The sequence below is a fragment of the Lichenostomus cassidix genome, chromosome Z (assembly GCF_008360975.1).
Source record: "Lichenostomus cassidix isolate B80296 chromosome Z, HeHo_3.0, whole genome shotgun sequence".
NCBI lineage: Eukaryota > Metazoa > Chordata > Aves > Passeriformes > Meliphagidae > Lichenostomus > Lichenostomus cassidix.
The window spans coordinates 49,151,328-49,166,378 of NC_139511.1; the positions used below are offsets into that span (position 1 = coordinate 49,151,328).

The window sequence follows — 15,051 nt, forward strand, 5'->3', positions numbered from 1 at the left end:
TGCTCACTCAACTTTCTCTAAAAATATTTGGGCAGAGGATGCAGTGCAGAGAGCAGTATCAGTTGTAGAATAATGATTTTGCTCATGTTTTACTTGCAAAACAAATAAATTCCAAACAAAGTTGAACCACAACCCACTTCCTGACCTGTATTTTCAGATAAGTAGATTATTACAGTTTAATGTACCTCCCAACCAGGGAGTAGGAGTCTTATTTGTAGGGGGAAAGGAAAGAAGGCAGCAACTCAGTTAAGTCTGATTAAATTGTGCAGTGAAAATCTGTCTTGAGAAGCACAGCTCTTTCTGAAGTGAAGTGAAGACTACCCTTCACAGTAAATCCCAGCCTAGATATTTAGCACCCATTTCTCCCACATGCCTAGGTTGCCTTCAAAGCCTCTTGAAGGTCATGAACTAATAAATACCTGTCTGTCCAGCTATGACCATAGGCTGCACAGCCAGCTGGAAAAGTTTATCTAGTACCAAATGCAAAAATAAGACAAGAGGTTCAAGGCGTGAAGAATTCAAACAGATAATGCTGAGTTTCAATTCATGCTCCAGCGAAGCCTCTGTAATCTTCTGATCCATCAGTCGAATGGGGAATGTCACCTGGTTTTCCAGAGAATGGCACAAAGTGAAGAACTTCTCCAGGTGATTGTCCTGCAAATACAGTGCGTTCACAGTTAACGAAGTCTGTGATATAGTTAGGTAATAAAGATATAGTTCAGGCTGCTGCTAGCTAAGCAAAGCCCGACTGTACCACCTGATGGGATGAAAGAAGAGATTTTCACCCTTCTGGCTTTCAGTAGTGGCTGCTCTGAGCGATCAACTCGCAAAGCAGCTGTCACAGCGTTTTGTTTGCTCCTATTCATTTGGTTCAAATTCAGACTCCAGTTAGATCAGCTTAAAGGCAGAAAGGTTACCGCCCTCACTAAACTGAATGCTCAATTTAATGAAAAGGCTGTTCCTTCTCTTTGATAAAACTCTGTGACATCGTAGGTCTATAGTCCCTCTGCCATTCATACCTGAGTTCCAGCTACATACAATTCATGTGACCTCTGAGTACACCCTACTTGTATTTAAGGAGTTTGCTGCAAAGGGGTGATGGACCTGCTGCAGACACAGGGCCTTCTGCTGTTAGGACATATCTACTAGGATTAACTAGAATGGCATAAGGGTTAAGAGACACTGAAAAGAAGCAGAAACAAAACAAAGCTGACCTGCCTCAAACCATTATCATATTAAGGTGGGCAAAGATACAATTTCCTATCACATTTAAATGACCAAAATTACTGAGCTCTCACCCAGCACTAAGTGTGTGTCCTGAAAAGTACATGGCAGCAACAAGTGAGCTGCTTTATACATACTGGCAGTGTATAACCTGTACATGGAGGCAGGGAGGTCTTTGGAGATGTGGACACATTGTCTGAACTAGCTTTGAAGAATAGAAGATGCAGACTACAGAAACTGACACTGTTCCCTGCTAGTGTCTTTCAACCACAGCCTGAGCAGACTCCTGCTGAGATGAGAGGCTCCCTTATTGGAGCTCCCTTATTGCTTGATGTGACTTGTGTTAACATAGTGAATAGTGAATAAGAGTTCATTTTTTCACTTCTACCAACAGACTTAATTTCACCAAAGGATTTTTTTCACCAAGGATATCAGGTTATTTCCATAGCTACTGAATTTTTTTTTAACCTGTGTGGGATTAAACATCTCAATTTCATAAACCGGTTAAATTGGCGTGGACATCTGAGTTTTCTTTGAAATGAAACTACAACTGTATGTTACTTCTGATGCATTACCTGGGTGTGAACAGATGACACAGCTTGCACTTCAACAATGAAAACACCCTTGTGTCCTTCAACCCACTTTATAGGTGGTTGCTGAGATGGAATTTTCTGTGACGGAAAAAAAAAAGGGAATCATCTTCCTCTTATTGATCAAAGAGAAAATCTGTTTACATGAGGGTCGATAGGGTATTCACACTATTCACTTCATTTTAGATATCTAAATTCAGTGCCACACAGAGAACAGCAGCTAGGCATCTCCTTGTTCTCACAGACATTTGGACAGAAGGTGATGCACTGAACAGGAAAATTTAGAGAATTTCAGCTGGATGTCTAGCACAGACCATGTGAACATACATCTTCTGATGAGATATTGTTAAGACAAAAATTTTCTGGCCCAGGCACTGCCAAAAGCCCTCCGTGGAGCTGTGGTAGTTTAAACCCTCTGGACAAGCTCCCTACATGCCATGTTTACTGAGAGTGCAGTTTTCTGCTTCAGTCTTACCATCTGATTCCATTTCTACTCACCCTCCCACAAAGCCACAGAAAAAAAGAACAAATTATCCTATGGAAGAAACTGAATTATTGACCTGGCACTCTCTAAAAAAAATGTATTCCCGATTGGACAATTTGTAATAATTTGTTTGAATAACTAACTTTTAAAAAAACAGTATAATTATATAAAATAATAACACCAGTGACAATAGTAACAACAAGAACATTTTTCTCCACACTCCTTTTAAAGAACAAAAAGGAGGCACTGCCTATCAGCAGACAGCAATGTTAGTTTGTAAAACATTTATGCTTATTTCTTCTACATTAGGAAAATATTGTCTTTTAATGACTGTGTTTGTTACCTCAGGAGAGTGAATGGAATAGTGCAAAGGCAGTTTATCCAATGCAACAGGAAGACTATAATGTCCAGTTTGAAGACGATCATTTAATAGAATTGGCAGCCACTGAAACAAATGAAGAGAAAACACAGCAATATTCATGATGATATATGATTAGAGCTATTTATCTAATTTGTTAGATACAGTCAACAAAACAACAAATGAGATATTGACCCAAACTTCTCTGCTCTAACCCATTCAACAGTAATTTCTTTGTATTTTAAATTCAAAGATAGCTGATAGCTACTGTAGAAAAATGTACAAGACTGCTTTACAAACCATCTTTTGAAGAAAACAAACACAGAGTTTCTCATGTGTGACACATATTTTTCTAATAAATCCTATCAGAAGGATTTAGTGGAGTCCATGTTTCCATTTAAAAAGTGAAGTATCTTGAATACACTGATCCTTGGTATTGAAGCATATCTACAGTTAAAGTTTTGGTGGGGATAAATTGAACATCTTCCTTGTGGTCACCACACCAGACTGATTTGTCATAACCCTGCATGGATATTTGGACACATTTAATTTTTTATTCAAGTGTGAAAGTGGATGTACATTTGAATATCACAGGGCAGAAACTTTGTATTCAGGTGAACAGAAACTTGAAAATTAGGTCCTCACCTATGTCAAGTCTTGGTCTTGAACTAATTTATTTCTTAATAATCCCACTGACATTGGTGGGACTATAACTATGTCCATAAAAAAGCCCATGTGAAAGGATACTCAGTACTGGGATTAAAAAAAACCCAGAAGCCAACGAACAAACAAACAAGAAAACAAACAAACAAGAAAATAAACAAAAATACATAAACACAACCCCTCCCCAAGCTTCATAACAAGAACACATAGAAAGCACTTGTCTGGCCCCACAGCTCAATTGCTGACCACAGCTCTAGGATATTTTCAAATCTGAAGCATTATCATCTTCAATGCTTTCTTTTTATAGTAAAATCTCTCCAGTTAAAATACTTATTGATAAAGAAAAATGTCAGAGAGACCATGTTACAACATGTATTTCTTAAACTAAAACATGCTAGTCTCAACATGAAGATAAAAAATGCAAGAGAATTCCATTTTAGCTTCTAGGTTCTTTCTGGTTTTTAATTTTTACATGGATAAAAGACAATTTAGAACAAGAAATTATGCACCATGTAAAACCTAATTTAAAAAATTACATTAGCTGCTATCTCATGTATGAACATAGTAACAATGATAATTGTAATTGCATTGGTTTTAGGGTTTTTTTTTGCAATAAATAAAATCTAATAGAATGAGATTATATGCTATAAAGCATTGTTGTTGCAAATGTTTAGGTGCATGTTTCAGTTGAATCAGGTGAATTCATTAAGTTCAAAGACATTTAATGCTGTAAAATCATAGGATGAGGATGTAATATATCTCATACTGCATCTAGTTTCTATGAATTCCCACTAAGATCTTCCACTGGTTTTGATGTATTGCCATGACCAGAAAGGGAATAAATGACAAAATTCTTGACAAGCAAAGAGTCTGTTTGCATGGGATACACATACACACATGCTAATGTATCACATGAAACTTACCGAATACCCTAGGAGGGTTTCCACAGATGCACCTTGCTTTGGTTGGCAGCTGATGTGATAGAACGTGAACAATAGATGGTGTTTCTCTGTGAGTTTTGCTGGCAGCTTAATTTTCACTTCTTCATAAAAGTCAGGGGATCTGTTTAAAAAAAAAGCCAAGCATGTTCCCAACGTAAGTATGAGACTGAGCAAGAGGCAGATTTGCCAGTAGGCTTTTAGATGGTATGGTTATAAAATTACATCAATCCTGAAAACAGAGCTGAGTTAAACAAAGTGTGCATATATTTATACACACATATAGAGTTACATTTATGAACAATCTACAGCTTTGAATAAGAAGAAAACAGACACTATCAGCTGGACAGTTTCAGCTTCCACCTATGTCTATACTTTAAAAAACATTCAATCTCAATTTTGAGATTACAGCATAAATACTGTGCCAATCCTAAATCCCAAGTTCTCATTCATGAGAATGAGAATGTCCCTTCAGCTCTTTTGGGTCTGTGAATTTTTTGAAGTGAATGATGTTAAAAGTTGTGCTGCTTCCCGCTCCTGCTCCTTAATCTTCATAGTAGGAATATTCTCAACTACTAAAAAGCTTCAAACAAGAAAAGCAATGGTTGCTTATCAGTGGTCATTTATGCAAATGCATGTAGCAATCCAAATTAGTTATGATAAGTTGCATAAAATCTAAATGTTTAAAACGGCATTCCTTGATGAACTACGTAGGCTAACAATTATGCAAAGAGATTATGATTAATACTTCTCAAGTATATGAATAGTAACAACACTTACTTATTGTGATATGTGATAGCTGTGTATATTTCTTGGACAAATTCTGGACCTGAAGATTTCCCAAAAATTACCTATATTAAGAAGAAAACAAAAGTTACAGCAAGCAGGACTACAGCATTTATTTGTTGTCATTGTGTATAAATTTTAAGACAGTATGTGACACCTCAATTTTATCTTAGCTCATTGGTAATAAATGTCCTATTACCAAGCACCTTACCCACACTCCATTCAGGGTAAAACACCAGGAGAATGGAGCAGAATTATTTCTAGAGTCACTGACTGCCTCATATCACATCCTTTAGTCGTGACCTAAAAACTTAGGAATCACACAAAAAACTTATAGTAAGCCACTTCCATAGTGTCACATTCCCTTTATTTATGTGCTACAAAGTTAAATTAAAGCTATTTTTAGAAATTTTGTTTTTCAGTTGTAGCCTGCTCATTCAGGGTGAGATACACTTAGAGGTACACCTAGAGTTTGCCTTAGAGTTTGTAGAGGTCCAAAGTCCCTTTAGAATCACTGAAGAGAATGACGTATTTCTGGTGCTAGATTTGCTTCTCTAAGACACAGGCCCATGGTAAGGTCTTGAAAGCCAATAATATAAAGGGAGCCTTGGGAGATGAGCTTAGACAAGAACCTCTGCACAGTGCAAGTCTATACATATGTATTGAGAGGAAGGTCACTTACAGTGGAGAGGGAAGCCAGATGAACTGCATCTGTCCTAAGCATTTGTCAAAATCTAATCTTAGCATGGGCAGAGTTTAAGGAAACCAACAATGCAGTGCTGTGTAAAAGAAGGTGTTACATTCACGTGGCACAGCTCCAGCTCTGGAAAAACTGTGGCTTGGAAAACACTGTGCTAATACTCTGATTTCAGTTGCACAGTTTATGTGGGAGTAAGGCTGTGAAGTATGCACTGTGCAATGTCAGCACATTGATAAAGGCTGGTTGAGTGATAGTCCTTGGTCCAACAGATTGTTGGACTAAAGTTTCCTCTGAGTAATCTTTCCATTCATTTTTTTCTACTCTAACACATAAAATCATAGGAGACTTTTATCTCATTGTCATTCTCAAATAGCCAACAACACTGTCTGAAAAGATCAAAAATTCAGGCCGAAGCAGGCATTTGGGGTAGAACACTTCAAACCGAACATCTGAAGCTTGGTAAAGTTGCATAGAGGAGCTTACACTGAGAGATGTTGAATAACCTGACCAAAGATAGGACTGTCTGCTCTGCTAGTAGCATACACATATACTCAAATACACAGTGTGTTTCAAATACGGAAAGCTCTACCTACACTGCTTGATTGTGCATCCATTCATGTTCAGGAAATGAAGATCCCAAATTTTATCTTCCAGCATAACAGCTGGGCATATGTGTAAATACAGTGCAAGCAGAGGAGTTACCCTGGAAAAAAGACTACATAATTCTCAAAAGGTCTCTGAAGCTGTGTGAATTTTACCCTTAGAAATTCCAACATGATATTGAAATAATATTATGTCATTCTTCCAAAAAGAGGGTAGGAAGATTTAGATAAGACAGAGTAATATGCCCCTGGCTCCACTAGAATCACAAGCCTTTCTTGTTGTGGGTAAGGAGTATGGCCCTGTTTCAGGATGAGAAGGAAAACTTCACAAGCTCTCTGATGTTAGGCTTCCTAAAGCCCCACTAGAAACTGTGGTGATGGGAAGTAAAAAATGACTTATCTCTTCAGACGTTTCTCAGGAATGGATGTAAACTAAAGTCTGCTATGAAATCTCAGCATTTATTACCGGCATTGCACAGGATGGGTCTTCACCACACATAAACTGGATCTTGATGGTAATGTTTCTTGCAGAAGCCAGTCGGTTAGCAAAATTCAGCCTCTGAGGGTAAACGTAGAGGAGATTTCTGGAAGAAAGATAAGGAAGAATAAAATGGGTAAATGACAAGCATTCCCGTTTGAAAATTAAGTGCATAAACAAGCATCTTGCTGATTCCTCTCCCTGTCCTTCAATTCTACCGACATTGTGGAAGATTTTTCAGAACTCAATTTCAAAAGTTCACAAGAAAAGGTAATTTCTTGGTGTGACACATAGAACGTCCCATGCTTAAGGTTTCACCTACACTAAGCTATGTCCTGTTAAAAACAAACCATTATCTTTGCTTGATGTAATTAAAAGCAAGTATCTCTTGAGAAAGCAGGTCCTTTCTCAGGTGTGAATAATCAGATTTTGGAAGACGGAAGGAATTACTCAGAAGTGATAAAACCAAAGAACCCAACAACTGAAGTTTATACATTCATAGCTTACTGCAAAAGAAAAGGCATGTATGTTTAGGTTCCACAAATCAAAAAGCAGTATTGATGAAACTGAGTAAATACAAATAAGAAAATTTGAAACTATAATTCTATAAGCTGTTTTATTAGTAATGAATATGAAGAATGTTTTGAAATACAGCATACTTTGCTATTTACTAGCTTCTGTACATGAGCATATCACTAAACTTAAAAAGCACCTTTAATTTCTCTGGTGAATTTGGCAGCATAGATGGTCTTCTAATGCACAGTTCTAATAGAAGAGGCAAAATATTAATAGAAATATTTTTCTCTGATGAAGTTTATGGCAAACCTGAAATTTCAGCTAGGTCTGGATTATACACACACTCTGGAATCATAATTATGTCTATTTAGTGTCTTGTTTTCCCAGTCTGATATAGGATTCTCACTGTATTTCCTCTGAGTATAAGGAATAAGACTAGTGTTGGTGCACAAATGCTGGCTTTCAGTGAGAAACAATAAGGATCGCTCATGGAGTTTCATGCTTTGTTTTTGTCTGTGGCAGTCAGAAAGCTGCACACAGAATTGCACTGTCCTTATCACAGATATCCCCTTAGTACCACTATCAGCTTACAAAGTCAAGCAGCCTGGGAGGATATCGTCATTAAATCAGACAGTCCAGTCCATCTTCCATTTATTGTATCCAAGACCTGGAAAACCTGATTGTCACGTGCCACAACATGACCATACTCTTCGACGACACAGCCCAAGCTACTTTTTTTAACCCACATGTGCTACATGGGGCATGGCATGCCTTAGCAAAAAAACTAGCATGTAACTTGCCTTTCCCTTCATTCAGAATGTCACACACATTCTGATGCATGGTAAGGGAGAGAATGCACTCTCTCCCTTACCATCTCAAGTGCAATTTTTGCTCTGCCAAATTCTCTCCCAGATGATGTTAAGGAAAGCTAAGTGAAAGAGAGAAATATATCGGTAACCTCTACTGAATTATACTTGGGGGATTGACATATTAAATGAAGAATATTGTCAATATTACATCTGCCAGAAGTGAAGAACTACATGTAGGGAAGGCTGAATAATACAGTCATTGCTTCATTAATCTGCAGCCTAGGACAAGATGTCACAAATCTATATAATGTACCTGAGCACTGGATTTTACTTTTAGATGTGACTTGAGATGAAAGATATGTAGGAACACAGAGAGCTCTCTGCTGACTACACAATTAAGGAATCATTTTTCCAACAAGTACTGTACTGAAAAACTGAAGCTTGTGCCATTTATGCTCACGCAGTTTTAGGGATCTTGCTTACATGTGTATTAAACCCATCAGCACTGAGGAAGAACAGAGGCAAATACTGACTGTGGATATCCTGCTGAGATGAAAGTGATGGCGGAAGTCTAAAGCAGGAAGGTGAGAAGATGATCAAAAAATGTTCCATCACACAGGCATGAATTGTAGACCCACTGCTGACCACTGCCTAAATGTTACTGCCTGCACTTCATCCATAGACTCCAAAAGCCCGAGAGGAAGCAAAGACATGGAGCATTTCCACATGGTAGTTAGCAGGGGTACTGGGGCAGTGAATACTGCTGTCTTTTAAATAATAGGACAGCTAGGATGCCCATAAGGATGTGGTGGGCTCCAGGAGGCATCGCATTTCCCCCAAGGTTCTGCACTGAGCAGAAATACTATAGCAACATGTCACAGCAAATACTTCTGGTCAGTGTGATTAAATTTCTGCCCTCATTCTCCCTGTAGAAAGTGCGGGGCTCTAACTCCACATACAGTCAAGTGTGCTTAAAAAGCAAAAGAGTTATTCAGGGGACAGCATGAGTCTACAAAAGCCAAGACAGAACACCCAGTGTCACTGAGAATAGGCCAGCAAAGGCCAGCAGTCTTGGGAGAGGCACAGATCTAGACAGCTTCAGTGCGTTAGAGAGCATCACCCAGCAGAGTGATAGTAAGATAAGAGACTATTTCAGAATTAGTTATCTGCTGGAAAGCTAAGGGTCCACCTAGCCTGGCACAGGACACCACGCGTTAATTCTCATGCAAATTTGCTGACCTTCCTACACTTTCATGGGGCTTAGCAGTGACTTCCCATGGGCAAAGCAACACACATCTCTCCTCTGCCAAAATAAAGTCTATTCAGAGTTTCAAGTCCATGACCGTTCTTACTGAATGTTTGTAAATATTGCTTGCACATATGTGCACATAAAAAAATCCTTCTCCTTGCTAGATTACACCTCATGTGAAGTGTCAACAAATGCATCTCAAACTTTTCATGAACATTAGACATCTTTATTGGTGACTGTGATGAGAATTCCATACACAGCAAAACTCAACATATGTGCAAATAGTCCCTACTGATACGAACTAAAAATGCTCTGTAGGGGAGCAGTGATGGATGAGTCAACATTGACATTTAAAACTTATGGTGCTAGAAACAGATGATACACCCATTAGTTATAATTTTCAATTTCTGTTGATTCTTTCACAATTTGGTGGGGAGTCTTCAGGAAAAAAAATGATTAAAAATTAAAATGTGCATCACAAATGTTTAACCAAACATGCAAACCTGTTCTAGTCAGCCTTAGGAAAATAGCACAGTGACAGAACTTCAACACGTCACATTCAAGAGGATGTGTATGTGCCAAATATTCCATATCTTAGGATGCATAATTTGGAGAATAGTTTGAATTATTTTTCTCACGTTGCTAAAATTATGAATAATTTGTAGAGTTGGTGGACAGATCTAAAACTAGACCAAAGGGCCCATGGAAGACTCACATGCACTAGACATGCTCTCTATGGATTCCATGGGCAGAGAGGCAGAGAGGAGTAGATAACACTGTGACACAAATTACAGGAGTGAGAGATCATTATCCATCAATAATCTTTCCTCACCTAGAACTAGTCAAGGATGGGGTAGAATGATTACCACCAAAGCAGAATGCCTGCTGCTCACAGTGCAGGCTGCAGCAAGTCTGGGAACATCGCTAAATGGTTTGCAATTAAATGAAATGAAGTGGCAAAGAAAAGGGTTTTTTTTTCCCAAAAATCCCCTAGGCGTTAGGTACTGCCCCTATCATAGACAGGACTTCCTGTGCCTGGTTAAGCTGAGTTACTGCTGAAGTGATGTGACAAATCCCTCTTCCTCAGCACCAACATTTCATAGTGGCAGTAAACAGCATCATTTTCATTTATGTTTAATGAGAAAATAAAATGACAAACAAACTTTAAATTATATGATTTTTCCCATTAAAAATAGAGGGGTATGAAAGAAATAAATCTTGGAGTGTTTTGACATTTTCAGGGAAATATTTTTATTAAAGAAATGTAAGTACACAACAAAAAGAAGTGCTCAATTTCACAGTGCACAAAGAAAGTGGGCTGGCTGATCTCTCTGACATAAATCAGAAATAGCATCATTTAAAATAATGGCATTACACCACTAAAAAAAAAAGCTTGCAAGACCTGAGTTCAAAGACTATAACAGAAGGCTCCACTTTTCCTACCACAAAGGAAAAAGCTATTATAAAAAAAAAAACCAAAAAAGACTTCTTCCCTCTGAAATACCTTTGACATCCTCCTCAACTCAATGTCTACATGTATAGCACTGGTGAAAAAAAATGGTTTGTAGTCTTATAATAAAAAATTAGACAACATTAAACCACCTTGAATGCCCTAACAAGCCATGACACAACTCTATGACTAAATGCTATCAAATTGCATAAATAGGACAGGATGACTCTACTTTTCAGATTAGAGGAAAGGAAATAAAATAACATGAAACACTTCATATTTGGCTCTATTCAAATTCAGAGTTACTCCTGGTGGGCTATTTTAACCTCAGACTCAAAATGGTACTCCGCATGTGGAGAGCTAAGCAATGAGAATTGCACGACGGTTAAATTACACCAAGGGTCATAAGGCTCCATGGAGGGATCTGGACAGGCTGGATCGTGGCCAAGGCCAAGGATATGAGGTTCAACGAGACCAAGAGCTGGGTCCTGTCCTTGGGTCACAACAACCCCAGGCAGTGCCACAGGCTGGGGCAGAGTGGCTGGAAAGCTGCCCACAGCAAGAAGACCTGGGGGTGCTGGTGACAGCAGCTGAACATGAGCCAGGCTGTGCCCAGGTGGCCAAGAAGGCCAATGGCAACCTGGCCTGGATCAAAAACAGTGTGGCCTGCAGGAGCAGGGCAGGGATTGCCCCCTGTACTCAGCACTGGTGAGGCCACACCTCAAATTCTGTGTTCAGTTCTGGGGCACTCACTGCAAGAAGGACATTGAGATGCTGGAGCGAGTCCAGAGAGGGGCAATGGAGCTGGGGAAGAGTCTGGAGAACAAGTCCTGTAATGAGTGTCTGAGGGAGATGGGGTTGTTTAACCTGGAGAAAAGGAGGCTCAAGGGGGAATATATCAATCTCTACAACTGCCTGAAAGGAGACTGTAGCCAGGTGAGGATTTGCCTCTTATCCCAGGTACCAAGTGACAGGACAAGAGGAAATGACCTCAAGTTGTTCTAGGGCTAATTTATATTGAACATCAGGAAATACTTCTTCACCAAAAGGGTTGTCAAGCATTGTCAGGCTTTCCAGGGAAGTTGTGAAGTCACATGGAGCTGTGCTGCTTAAGCAACATGGTTTAGTGATGGACTTGGCAGTGCCAGGTTTACAGTTGGACTTCATGTTCATTGGCCTACATCACTTAACTATGCTTTTGCTCATCAAACAGAGCACTGCCATGATTGTGATGCAAAACCATCTCAGATGTGTGCAATTAGGTGATTCTGGTTTCTGGGGAAAGAGATGCCTCCAGTGGCACTGCACAAACACAAGTGTTATTTCCTGGCCCCACCAAGTTCCAGACTTTGCTCTCTCAGAATGTTTACAAAACTTTCTAATCTGACTTACCTGGGAATTATTGCTGGAGTTCATTAAGACTTTTAGTTGGCAACTCCACTTTTTCAGTCCAAATATGTTTATTGTCACAAGGTGGTCAAAGTATAACCCAGTATTTCTGCATTTTTTACATTTATAACCAATTGCCTTTAGAGTTTTATTTGGATATTACCTAACTGAATTCCCATTTTACAGCATAACACTACTTATGGCATGCCAGCAGTGTCATTATTATCAATTCACTAATTAAGGTAAAGATTAATGAAGGCAACTATCCTTTATAGATGTTCTCTTAATTATTACAATCTAGGCTGGACAGATCCTTTATTTTGTTGCCATGACTTTTACTTAGGGTGAAAACCAAAACAGAGACCTAAAAGCCTGAATATGTCAAGCATGCTGGGTGTGAACTGCTGCTGAAAGAGTGTGACTGTTGTGTGATAGCAAGCATTTCCTCTGTTGTGGGTGTATGTATTCAATACAGACACCCTGGCAACAGAAGGATGGTGTGGAGACACCCAAACTTGCTTTAGGAGAAGCACAGATTAAATTTCCACATGGTGGCTTATATACTCATTATGTCTGGCTGCAGAAGTGAGAATTTGATGAGACCTGAAGAGAGAATTGTGAAGACTCAACTGTTGCTCCACCTCAGCAACACAGTGGTTGCTAATGGCTTTCTGTCAAAAGCAAACCTTTAGACACTATGAAGCTGCACATTGGAGTTGACACTTACTGGGTCCAGACAATGAGTAGGAAAGTTAAAATTCTGTTTTATTTTTTCATTAAACAAAAAAGGGCATCGTTGCTCATGTTCATTTATATTTCCACTTTCAATTCTATAAAAACTATTTTCCCTATAGAAGTGTCTGCACTAAAGTTCTACCACCATCCAATTCTATCTTTGATACACAGAGAAGACAGAAGTACTGTAACTCTCTGCATTTTAGTGTACTGGCACCGTGAGCTGCCGTCAGGAGCTTGAATAACACTGAATTGTGGCAAAGCCCAGGAATAACTCCTCCAAAACTTCTAATGAGGCTATAACCAAACTGGCTTACTTTTTTTCTCTGCTGACACCCCACTGCAAGTTGTTATTGTAAGATACGATTTCCCACTTCCCCTTTTTGCTCTCCTTAAAAGATGAGACCCAAATCCAGGTGTTACCAACAGCCAAATAGATCTCCATTTTTCCCTGGAGCTTTCCATGAAGGACCACCTCTCTGAAATAAATTAGTTTGCCACTGTGCAGTTCTGAGTTGTGCTGAACTGTAAGTCTTGCCCTTCCCTTCTCCCCTCCTGGGCTGGTGAGTGGGTGGGAGAGCTGCCTGTTTGCTAATCTCTACTGCAAGAAATTAATAACCTTTACATGCCTTTATTCAGCTCCTTCATTCTGTGATTCCTTATTGGTAGTCCCATTTTTGCCACTAATACAATACAGTGTCTAGCTACTGTTTTACCCCTAAGAACAATGTCACCTACCATTTTTGTTTGAAGCACTGTGCTTTGCTCCTGTGTCTTGACTAACACAATGGTGGCACGAAAGTCAGTATTTCTGTGTCTATAATACTGTGATACATCCCATCAGAATTACTGTTAGCTATTACTGTAACACTGCTCACTAGCAATGAAATACTGCACAAACATCTTGAAACTCATTATTTGACGCTAATTTCTTATAGGACACTCAGATGTTCCAGACTACTAAGAAATAAATTATGGGAAATGCTCAGTTGCATGCTACTGAACACTATGATCACCTTGAAACAACCAGAACAGAACAGATCTAAGGAAATTAAATTACATAGCCTAGAGTATGTAGTTGAGTATGTAATGAGTGCTCATTCATAGTTAAAAAGTTCACAGAGCAACACGTTATTTCCTCAGATACTCGGATGACTCAAATTAACGATAAAAACCACAGAGCACAAATGTTTACCAGAAGTGTTAAAAATGATAATAAAATCTACTGGGAAAAAAGAAACGAAACCAAACAAACAAAGAGAAGGAAAGGCAGATAGATAGATAGATAGATAGATAATAGATAGATAGATGATATAGATAGATAGATGCCAAGTCAAGGAAAATTTTTAAAGGGGTTTTTTTTGTGTTACAGAAAATTTTTCAAAAGACAACACATTTAGATTAGTAAACACATTATGGAATATCCTGCAGGTATTTTATCTTGTCATGGCTAGGAAGGTTAAAATATCAGCCCAACACATAGTCTTTATCCCTTTTTAAAAATAGTTTCAGTTTCTATTTCTGAAAAATTATCTGAATCACATATATTTAAGAAATGTTAAAAATATATGTTATTTCTTACCTATAAATGGTGTGGGGAACATACACTTCTCTAATTGGGAATTCCAAAATCTCTTTGTGAGGACGATTACGGTTTTCTGGAAAAGGCTTCACTGGGAGTAGTTCTGGTGTTAGACAACAACCAAGGTTTTCTGGAGCTGGGGAAATCTCCAGTTTAAGTGTTCCTTTAAAATTAAATCACAAAATCTTATTAAAAGTAAAAAAATAACCAGAGTATAATAAAAGATAAATTATAACAATATGTAAGGTTACATAGCAACAGTACAGAAATACAAACTGGATCTTGGGTGCATGAGAAGAAAAGCGTAAGAGCAGAAAGGTACCGAGGAAGTAGCCTACACACATCCCTTCACATCAGGGCAGCACATAGCTCTTTATGTCTGTCCTGTACTCTTTCAAAGGAAACAGAAGGAAAGAAAGCATATTGTATGCTGGCTGATGTTCTAGTGTCTTTCACACAAAAGTAATATATTTGTCTGGGAGACAAACAAAAGGGGTG

At 38.6% G+C, this 15,051-nt stretch overlaps 1 protein-coding gene across 4 annotated transcripts in view; it reads right to left on the reverse strand.

Moving 5' to 3' along the window:
* The window catches only part of DOCK8 (dedicator of cytokinesis 8), an 86,390-nt gene that overhangs the window by 38,207 nt on the left and 33,132 nt on the right, over nucleotides 1–15,051 (reverse strand). For all 4 annotated transcript variants that reach the window (XM_085043232.1, XM_085043234.1, XM_085043233.1 and 1 more), the window contains 7 exons: nucleotides 14,554–14,716; nucleotides 6,812–6,929; nucleotides 5,038–5,108; nucleotides 4,243–4,381; nucleotides 2,642–2,743; nucleotides 1,800–1,895; nucleotides 420–654 (listed from right to left, as the gene is read on the reverse strand). In XM_085043232.1, coding sequence (XP_084899358.1) covers nucleotides 420–654; nucleotides 1,800–1,895; nucleotides 2,642–2,743; nucleotides 4,243–4,381; nucleotides 5,038–5,108; nucleotides 6,812–6,929; nucleotides 14,554–14,716 — 924 coding nt within the window. The remainder of the gene's footprint in view (nucleotides 1–419; nucleotides 655–1,799; nucleotides 1,896–2,641; nucleotides 2,744–4,242; nucleotides 4,382–5,037; nucleotides 5,109–6,811; nucleotides 6,930–14,553; nucleotides 14,717–15,051) is intronic.